Here is a 10,637-nt window from a genome sequence, read left to right as displayed (position 1 = left end):
CCTGCCTGGGATGAAGGAAGCCTGGGGCAAGCCATCTCTAAGTTCCAGGAGGAGAAGGAAGCCCAGGGAGGAGAGGGACCGACCGTAACACAGAGAAGCAGGGAGAGCTGGACTCCCGCTTCGAGAGCCTGAGGCAGAGATGGTGTGAGGAGAATGGTGAGTTGAGGGGTGGAGGGCTCTCCTCCAGGCCTCAGCTCTCGGGGGGGGGGGGGGGGGGGGGGGGGCCCTGCAATCTGAAACATGAAAGGCCTTTGATCAGATAGTGGCCCGGGGGCCTGCTTGGCCCCTGCAGGCGGAAAGAAACTTTCAGAGTGCAAGTTCTCTCTCATCTTCCCCAGAAGCCCAATCACAGTCTCTTCCTTTGGTCACTGTCTTGATGGGCCCTGCTGTTCCTCCGGGACAATCCCCAGGCCTGTCCACAAGCCCTGTCAGCCTGCCTGCCCTGGGTGGTGTGCGTGGGTGCACACAGGGCGCCTACAGCCGACCAGCTGCCCTCTCTGGCCAGGCTCCTTTCTGCTCTTCTGATTCTCCAAGGCCAGGCTCTTTCCTGAAACTGCAGAAGGTGTGTCTTCACTTCAGAAGACCCAAAGATGTGGCTTCCCGTAAAGTGCCTCATCCAGTCTGAGTGAGGGGGCGGAGAATGAGGGGTCAGGGTGGGCAAGAAGAGGGGACAGGGGACAGGGAAAGCGACACACAGGAACTGAGAGACAGACAGGAGTGAAAGAGAGCTGAGAGAAGCAGAAACACACAGGAGATGAGCAAGAGGGGACAGAGAAGTAGAAAGAGATAGAAACAAACTCAGAGAGAGAAAGAAGGAAGGGAAGGAGAGGTGTCCAGAACAGTGCTTTGAAAAGACAGAATCCGGAGAAGGGGGAGGAAGAGAAGGGACAGAATTTGGCAGCAAGGAGGGAAGGAGAGAAGGAGATGCAGAGAGGACATTAAGAATGAAAGAAGGGCAGGAAAGGGGAGAGACAAGTGAGGAGACAACGGGAAGAGAGACAGAATGAAGGAGAAACAAGGCGAACCAGGTGACGAGGAGAAAGGAGAGAGATAAGGGGGCGAGGGGAACTGGGAAGAGAGAGAAGGAAGAGGGGCACTCTGGGCACTGTGGACATCAGCTACAGCACCGGTCTGAGCACGCGCAGTGGGCCTGGCCAGGAGGCCCCCTCCCCTTGGCTCTCAGGGCTGTTGGAGGAGGGGCGGGTCTGCAGCAGGTGGCCGCCCCTGGGTGGGGCCCACAGGCCAAGCCTGCAGGGGTATAAGCGGGAGGCTGGGCCAGCAGAGCACCTGTCAGGGACAGCTCCCCTGTGCAGGTGCCAGGCAGGTGGCTCCGGCCGAGCCCAGCCCCAGCATGAGCTCCTTCGACCTCCCGGCACCCTCCCCACCTCGCTGCAGCCCCCAGTTCCCCAGCATCGGCCAGGAGCCCCCCGAGATGAGCCTCTACTATGAGAACTTCTTCCATCCACAGGGCGTGCCCAGCCCTCAGCGGCCCCCCTCCTTCGAGGGGGGCGGCGAGTACGGGGCCACCCCCAACCCCTACCTCTGGCTCAATGGACCGGCCATGACTCCGCCACCCTACCTGTCGGGCTCCAACACCAGCCCCTTCCTGCCCCAGGCCTACGGTGTGCAGAGGCAGCTGCTGCCAGGCATGTCTGGGCTGGGGGGCGGCGACCTGGGCTGGCTGCCCATCCCCTCGCAGGAGGAGCTGATGAAGCTGGTGCGGCCCCCCTATTCCTACTCGGCTCTCATCGCCATGGCCATCCACGGGGCGCCCGACAAGCGGCTCACCCTCAGCCAGATCTACCAGTACGTGGCCGACAACTTCCCCTTCTACAACAAAAGCAAGGCCGGCTGGCAGAACTCCATCCGCCACAACCTGTCTCTCAACGACTGCTTCAAGAAGGTGCCCCGCGATGAGGACGACCCAGGTAAGGGGGCTGCGGGCGCAGTGTGGAGTGGGTGGGGCAAGCCTCCGACGCCCCCAGGGAAGGTTCATGTCATTCCAAACCAGCACCCCATTCTAGACAGTTCTGATATGGCTGTGTCCCCCCAAGACAAGGGGCTCAAGGTTGTCAGTGAAGGAGACTGGGAGAGCCCAGGGGGCAGATTTGGATTTTGACCTTGCCTGGACCACGGACCAGCCAGCGACTTCCAGCATTTTAGGTCCCTGAGCCTCAGTTTCCCCACCTGCAAAATAGGGAAGATAACAGTGGCTCCTTTCCAGGCCTGTGATGGGGGTCATGAAATAATGTATGCAGGGATTTTGGTGCTAACAAGCACCCAGTAGACTATAGGAACTGTTATGATTAATCTGAGTCCCCAGCCCTCACCTCATAGAAAGTCCTTGGGGTGAGTTGGACTAGGCCAAGCCCAAGTGCACCCCCAGCCTTCTCGGACAAGATCTAACTTTGTTGAATAAGCATGGGCCACATTGTGCTGCCTGCTGTACATAACCTTCTTTAATGCAACCCTGCAGGATAGCTCTTATTAAACCCATTGTACAGATAAGGAGACTGACACTTAGAGGCATCCTGCCTAAGGTGACACAGAATGGAGGGATAGCCGTGGAGCCTGAAGCTGAGTGGAGGTCTGTCTACCACCAAAGACTGTGAACTTTTCCTTTTTAATGATGACTTTCTAAAATTCAGGGCCATACAGAATGGCCATACAGGGCCGTTAAAAACTCAGCTATGCATTTCCCAGAATTGAAGTCCATTCTTTTTCCCCCACAGGAAGCCAGGGCATGGCTCAGAGCCCCCACCTTCACCCACTTCGAGGCTAGCAAGGGTAGAACTATTGGGGCCCCAGGGGAAGGCAAGCGTCCAGTCCAATGACTGGCCTCACCCGCAGGCTGAGCTCAGGCCTTACCTCTGGACAGCACCTCATGGTGATGCAGCCCAGCTACACGTCTAGCATCAGCCCTTTCTCACAGTCAGCCTGAGGAAGAAGGGACTGGTACAACCGACCCACTTTTCAGACTAGGAAACTGAGGCTTGCCCGAAGTCCCTCCACCACTTAGGAGCAAAGCCAGGACTCAAGTCCACCCTTGGACTCCATGCCCAAAACTTTCAGGGAGCCCTGAAGTGTTTCCTTAGTTTTCTTCCACGTCAGCAATGGAAGGAGCCCCTCCCTCTCCATTCCCCCAGCCCCTGAACGTCTCCCAGAGGCCCGCATTGTAAGCACTTTCATGGCTCACGCCTCTGTGCTCCCAGAGGGCCCAGTTGTGAGCAGGGAGCTGAGCTAAAGATCCCTGTGTTTTCTGTACACTATTCCTCTGTGTCTCTCTCCCTGCCTTTTGTTCTGCCTTTTGCGTGTGTTTCTTTGGTGTTTAGTTTGTGACGCTACACAGAAACAGGAGCAGAGCGTTTTGTCCATCTCTCTACTTAACCTCTCCCACTTTTGTGCCAGGCAAAGGGAATTACTGGACCCTGGATCCCAACTGTGAGAAGATGTTCGATAACGGAAACTTCCGCAGGAAGAGGAAGAGAAAATCAGATGTCTCCTCCAGCACGGGATCCTTGGCCTCGGAGAAAACAGACAGCAGCCTCCTGGCGGGCAGCCCGAAGACCGCAGAGGCCCAGGACATCTTGGACAGTGCGTCACCAGGCACCACGAGCTCCCCAGAGAAGCAGTCCTCACCTCCCCCGTCGGGTACCCCATGCCTCAACAACTTCCTCTCCACCATGACAGCCTATGTGAGCGGTTCGAGCCCGGTGAGCCGCCCTGTGGCAACACCAGGACTGAGCCCTGAGCCCGCTGACAAGCTGGGACAGAACTTGCTGAACTTCAGCTCCTACACCCCACTCACCAACCTCAGCAGCCATGGGGGCGGGGGCGAATGGGCCAACCCCATGCCCACCAACGCTCTCGGCTATGGAGGCTCTGTCCTCAACCAGTTCAGCCCTCATTTCTACAACAGCATCAACACAAACAGTGTCCTCTACCCCAGGGAGGGCACTGAGGTTTAGAACAGAACAGCTCCTGAACCACATGGACATGCATGGGAGGAAAGCAGTTGAGGCCTCCCATGCCAGCATCACTGTGGTCCAAGACTCTCAACTACCCAGGCATACACAGGAAGCTCAGAGCAATTCATCCTTCCCCTAGAACATTGTGTAAACCTTCTGTTTATCTCACATACGTCCACACACACACTCACCAACTTTGCAGTGGAAATACTGGTGCTCCTGATAGCAGTAATCATGGCAGCCATTTGTTGAGTACTTACTATGTGCCAGGTGCTATGCTAGGCTCTTTAAAGGCATGATCACACTTACTATTTACAGTTACCCTGTGGGGTTCAAATGAATCTCCTCCTTTAACAGATGAGGATACTGAGGCTCTAGGAAGCTAAGTAACTTCACAGGATTATACAGATTAGTAAGTGACAGAGTCATGAGTCAAGTCTGGGTCTGTATGACCCCCAGAGTTCGGGTGAACAAAGGCAGGAATGGAACAATTGGTTGAACAGTCAAGGCAGGTCAGTGTGTCAGGTGCTTATAAGGCAAGCACATCCACTGCCCTATGGCTGTCCATCAAAATTTAGCCCTGGCCCCAGGCACATCTCATCCTGCTCCAAGTCCTTGTTCTGGGGCTCCCAACTTACCTGTAAGCACTTCTTTTGCTGCCATTCAGGAGGAAAGCCCAAGCTCATGCCCCTGAAGGACAGTGTGTCCCACCTCTCCCCACAGGGGGACATCACTTCCCCAGCCCCAGAGACCTTGAGCAGGGCAGGGAGAGGAGTCATGTACCCCATGCCCCCCACCCCAGCACTGTCCACTTACAAAATGTTGTAAAGCCCAGCTTCCTGTGTTCATGTCATGGACCAGTGAGCTGAAAGTGGCTGAGTCTTCCAAGAGAAACAAGGCTGAATGAGCGCTTCCTTTTTTATAGCCTGGGAGAGGTGAACGTCTGAGGAAACAAAGCCTCAAGGGAGGGACCTATAGCCCACTACACAGGGGTCCATGCCTGCAGCTCCTGGGACTTTTTTCTCATTTTTATATGTATTTACACGCCCGTGATGTGTCATCACAGCATACCCTGGGAAGTGTTTTTGTTTTCTTATTTTCTTTTTAATTAAAACAAAAACAAAAACAAAAAACACTGTGCATGTCCCTTCCTTTTGAGTTTTCCTGTCTCTTAGCTGCTGGTCGACTAATCGTGGAGCCAAGTGCAGCCTGGAGCTGAAGGTTTTGGGGCCAGGAGACAGAGAAAGAATGGGCGTCGAGGATTCTGTCTTCCTCGCCACCAACGTGGAGATGGGACAAGTGTCCCCAGTGAAAAGAGGGGCACTTGCAGGGATGGGGTAAGTGCATGAAGGAAGCCATCCATATTGGACACAAAACAGGAACTGAGCATGACTGTCTTTGCAGCTCAAGCAACCCTCATAGCTGTGCTCTGTGTAATCCCCCTCATAACCCTGTGAAAGGGGTGCTACTGGTCCCATTATACAAAGGAGAAAACTGAGGATCAGGATGGTTGAACCACTTGCCTGGAGTCCACAGCCTGTCCCTGCCCAGGGCGTCTGACTCCTGCACCTTGGACATGGCTACGCCTAGTGGCAATGACAACAGTGCTGTTGGCTATGATTCACTGAGGGCTCTAGGCAGGCACCTGGCCAAGTGCTGTGCAGGTGGGAGCTCTTTTATGCTCACAGCAGCCCATGTGTGTGTATATTGGCGATTCCCTGCGCTGCTGGCACAGTGCATGCTGAAGGACCTGTCCATGGCAGCTGGAAGCTTCTAGTTGGAGTCTCCGCCTGGGGCATGCATGCAGAAGGTTCAAACCCAGGCTCCCTGGCCACCTGCATGAGCCATGCCAAGCTGCCCACTCAGACTTCGGCAGGAGCTCTCTTTCCCTAGAGTAACAGAGGTCAGGTGGTAAACAACAACAGTAACAATAACAATGATGATAATAACAGCACACATGAAAGGTTTACTATGTGTCAGGCGCTGTGTTAGGACTTGGCTTGTTTTGTTGCATTTAATCCTTCGAATAATCCAATGAAACCAACAGTATTATCTCCATTTTAGAGATGAGAAAACTGAGGCCTGGAGAGATTCTGTAACTTGATCCAGGACTCACAGCCAGGATTCAAATGCTGCTGTGGCTGAAACTCTAACCCACTGCACCTAGTGCTGAAAGCCCAGCCTCGTCACAGGGGAGCAAAATCAGGAAAGCTGAAAAGAGAAAAAGCAGGCCTCTTTAGAGACCCCTGAGATTCGTTCCTGGGGTATCCCTTTCCACAGGGAGCCAGACTTCTGGTGGTAGAGGCAGATACAGTGGTGGTGCCCTCGCTGCAGAGATGGGAAATGTGAGGCTGGGGGAAGAAGGGACTTCACAAATGTCACCCGGGAGATGGGGCAGAGGCAGAGCTGAAATTCAGGTCTTTAAGCCCTGACCAGGACTTTCTGTCACACTAGATGCCACCAAATTTGCCCCAGCTGACTCTGCACCTCCACCCTCTGTATTGATAATGGCACCTTGCTCTGCAGGCCTCACCCCTTCCCCAGCAAGCCTGCCACGGGTTCAGTCTTAGCAAGGCACAGGGTGGGAAGGGGCCCAGAGACACCAGCCTGGCAGGGTGGGAGATGCTGGTTTAGAATCGAGGCCACAGCACTCAAGTCTCCATTCCTCTTCAGCCAGGAATCCAGTGGGGATGGCAGTGAAAGGAATGTCTGCAGGGCTGTGACAACACAAAGACCTTGCCACTGGACTGTGACACTTGAACGTGGGGAGTTCATGGTAGCAGGCCGGGAGCTCACAGGAAAGGACTCACAAGAGGCCCAAGTCAAGAAGAGGACATCCTGGTCAGCTTACACAGGCTGCTTCTTACCCCGCTTTTGGTCCTCGTCCTCTGGGAAGAAACGAGAGCTGGAGAGAAGGGGCAAGGAAGGGATGGATGAAGGAGGACCGGTCATCCACCAAGCATTCAACCCTGTGCACAGAGCTCTGGCTGGACGTTGTATTTATCCCCCCACTACAGTCTGGCTCTCCATTGACCACATGGCCACCAACACCAGTAAAGGGTCTGAGATGAGGGCTTGCTGTGTGTTGGAGGAAGGCTGCATGGAGGAGGTGAGACTAGAGCCAAGAATCAAAGGACCACCCTTGGCTCCCCCTCCCCATACTCATGTTCCCAAGTTCCCAAACTGAAAGGTGACCCTAGGAATGGGCAACATGGGGGCTGCTTCATCGTGGGGTTTAGAAGTGCCAGAAAATCATCCCCTCAACACACACACACACACACACACACACACACACACACTTACATGTGTATTTAACCCCTACACTTGTCCCTAGAGGTCAGAAGCCATTCATTTCAACAGGGAATAAAAACTTACATGCCTCTGTCAGAGGATAATGAAGTTTTTCAGTCCCCTTCAGAGTGGAACAAAAGGACCTATTAGAAGTTTGGTCCTGGGGCGCCTGGGTGGCGCAGTCGGTTAAGCGTCCGACTTCAGCCAGGTCACGATCTCGCGGTCCGTGAGTTCGAGCCCCGCGTCGGGCTCTGGGCTGATGGTTCAGAGCCTGGAGCCTGTTTCCAATTCTGTGTCTCCCTCTCTCTCTGCCTCTCCCCCATTCATGCTCTGTCTCAGTCGCAAAAAATAAATAAACGTTGAAAAAAAAAAATAAGTTTGGTCCTAAGGCCATCACTTCAAAGATGAGGAAACTGAACCCTCAGAGAGAGAGAGGGCTGGACCAACGTCATGCTGCCCGTTAATAATAGAACACACGTCCGGGCACAAATGTGCTGATTTCCTATGTGGTCCAGGATTCTTGGCACTTCAACATGCCTCCCCCACCACCCGTATCAAACCCCGTCCAGGAGCAGGTCTTGACGGTGGGCAAGAGCATGAGGTGAACGGCAAAGATGGAGGCCAGACCAGGGTGGGAGGAGTGGTGGCACTGACAGGTGACTGAGCAGGTGGGCAGCTGGTCAGAAACCCAGGGACCCTGCCTGGTATTCACAGCCAGGCTTGTGTTCTCCTGAACATGAACAATTTCTCAGAACATCAGCATCAGGCAGGGCCACTCACTCGGCGACCGGGACAGATCAAGACACAAACGAGCCCCTCCGTAATCGTGTGTGAACACAGACAAAACATAGACAGTGTTCAAGCTACAAAAATGACCAAACGTCCCCCATACTGGCTCCTGCGAGGGGCTGCTGCTTCTTTATCAATTACAACGCCAGCCATAGTCTGGTCTTCCCTCCCTGTAGGCAAAATTTACTGAGATGCCCAATCTTAGGCTTGCCCCCACCTCCTCCTGGTAGCATTTGAGCCAGAGCAAAGCCTCATTTCCTGACACCCTTCCTGAAGTGCCTAGTCCTTTCTAATACCCTCTCACTGAGAGGCCCACAATTCTCCAACTTATTCAACCACAAATGTGTCCCTGGTGGCCTTTGGCTGGAGGACATTGACACTGGGCAGGTCTACAACTCATTCATGGATTTGTTTATTCATCAAATGTCTATTGAGCAGCTACTATGTGGTGAGGACCATTGGGGTCTGGAGATTTAATAGTGAGCGATACACGGGCCCAACCTCAAGGGGCCTGTGGGCTGGCGGGCAGAGAGACAGGCAAGCGATGCCTCAGCACAGCTCCCTGTGGCATGTGCTCCAACAGAATGGCATAGAGGAGGCACCTAACACAGGGCAGGGGGTCAGGCAGGCTCACTGGAGTCCATGACACTTGGGCAAGGTCTTTAAGGCCCAGCAGGATTTCTCCTCTTTCCCCAGTAGGAAAGAGAGAAGGAATGAGCCCCTCAGGCAGAGGTAGAATATGTGCAAAGGCCGGGGGGAAGAGAGAGGGAAATGCAAGTGGTTCAGCACGCAGGAGCGAAATGCAGCCAGTGAAGGAAGCAGAGCCCCTCCTGCTTTAGGGTACAACCTGAGCTCCCAGAACGTGCACAGACAGAGCCCCTGCTTTGCACAACAGCTGAGGCAGAAACTGTAAGAGAACAACTTACAAAGTTGACTATTTACAAATGGCATGTGTCTGGATGGCACAGCCACCATCAAAGGGACACACGGAGGGACGTAGTACAGCATACACGTCAAAAATTTAACAATCCGAACACGGGAAGATCTCTGACAAGTTGAGATAAAGTCCTTGCCAGTAGAAAATCTATTTTCACCCAAGAAGAAAAGTAAATAGATAACGCACATAGGAAAGGACACCCAGTCTGTTTAATGATTAAAGAAATGTGAAAGAAAGCAAGAATGACCTGCCCTGTCCACCACACACACGTTAACCATGTGATAGCTGTTGTGCTGCACGTGGGAGGGAACAGGTGCCCTCGTCCCGCACTCTCGGGAGAACAGGCGGAGAGATCTTCTTAGGGACGATTTCAAGAATGTGCATGAAAGTGTCTCATGTGCATCTCTTTTGACCTAGGAATTTCTCTCCTGGGAATTTTATTTTTGAAGCTGAGCAGGCAGTTGTATGTGCGAGTATGTCCATGTCGGGGAGGTTCATCTGAGTCAAGCAGTGGAATACCTTGCATGTTCGTGAACAAAAAACCGAGTAAATAAGCGGCGGCAAGCGAGAATCACGGGATCGTGCATAGCTGATAAAAGGGAGGAGCCAGATCCTGCAGATCTACCTGGAAAGGTGCAAACGGTGCACTGAAAGGGGAGGGGCTGGGAGCAAGCTATAAAACCATATGTCACATGCCCTATGTATGCAAATATATGCTATGGGTATTTAAATGTATGGAGCAAAACACACACAGAGAAAGGGGTAGAAAAAGATCAAGAGTGCCAGTGAGAAAGAAAGAAAACAACACAGGAAGGGGGACAGAGAGAAGGAGGGGAGAAGAAAGGGGATTTGGAAAGGTATCTGATCAGGTTAATAACCACTTTAAAATGGATCGAAGTTTTCTTTTTTTTTTTCTCTTTGGTTCTATAGTCTCCCTGCCCCGCCCCCCCACCCCCCACCTTGCGCTTCCTTGCCTATATTTTCTATTTTTTAAATGTAATTTGTTGTTATTATAAGAAAGACATGAAGCCAACACAAGTCGTTTTTAAAAGAACCCAACTCTCCCAGCTTATGCCCCACCCACCCCCAGTGTCAGCAGGAGGCAGCAGCAAGGCTAGAGGCCAGCCTAACCCGGGTGCTAGGGCAAGACAGAAGGATTTGCAATTTGTGTGCCCCTCACCTTAAGCTCCAGGAAGGCTCCCGGCCCCTCCTGCAGATCTACAAGAAGCACAGCCCAAGGTTCTGACCTCAAATGCTACTAGTGAGGTTGACAGCCACGGGCCAGGAAGTCTCTGAGAACGCTCCTCTGTGGCACTAGCTCCTGGAACCCCTCTTGGGTGCGAACCACACAGTCTTGGAGTCACACAGACTGGGTTCAGATCTACCATCTGTGTGACCTCCTCCTGGAGCCTCAGTTTCCTTGCTTGTAAAAAGGGAATAACACTAGCACCCCCGCAGAGTCGCCATGAGAAATAAATGAAATAAGACGGTAAGGCACCAGAGGCAATCACTCAGTAGACAGTAGCTTTTATTACTAAGTCACATCCTCCTACTTAAACGACATCACTGAGCCTTCATTCAACTGGCTAACTCCTTCTGTGGCTCAGAAGAACCTGCACTCATTTCTAAGAGCTATTATAACAAATTACCAC

At 53.1% G+C, this 10,637-nt stretch overlaps 1 protein-coding gene across 1 annotated transcript; it reads left to right on the top strand.

Annotated features, from left to right (window-relative positions):
* The first annotated feature begins 813 nt into the window (after positions 1-813).
* FOXI1 (forkhead box I1) lies at positions 814-5,100 on the top strand. The gene is made up of 2 exons (XM_003981288.4): positions 814-1,928; positions 3,409-5,100. The coding sequence occupies exons 1-2, from the start codon at positions 1,352-1,354 to the stop codon at positions 3,966-3,968; spliced, it is 1,137 nt and encodes a 378-aa protein (XP_003981337.1). The 5' UTR covers positions 814-1,351; the 3' UTR covers positions 3,969-5,100.
* Positions 5,101-10,637: the final 5,537 nt, after the last annotated feature.

This window comes from Felis catus, chromosome A1, assembly GCF_018350175.1.
Source record: "Felis catus isolate Fca126 chromosome A1, F.catus_Fca126_mat1.0, whole genome shotgun sequence".
In the NCBI taxonomy this organism is placed as follows: domain Eukaryota; kingdom Metazoa; phylum Chordata; class Mammalia; order Carnivora; family Felidae; genus Felis; species Felis catus.
The sequence above is the reverse complement of the archived record's forward strand: the minus strand, read 5'-3'. Positions and strand labels throughout refer to the sequence as shown.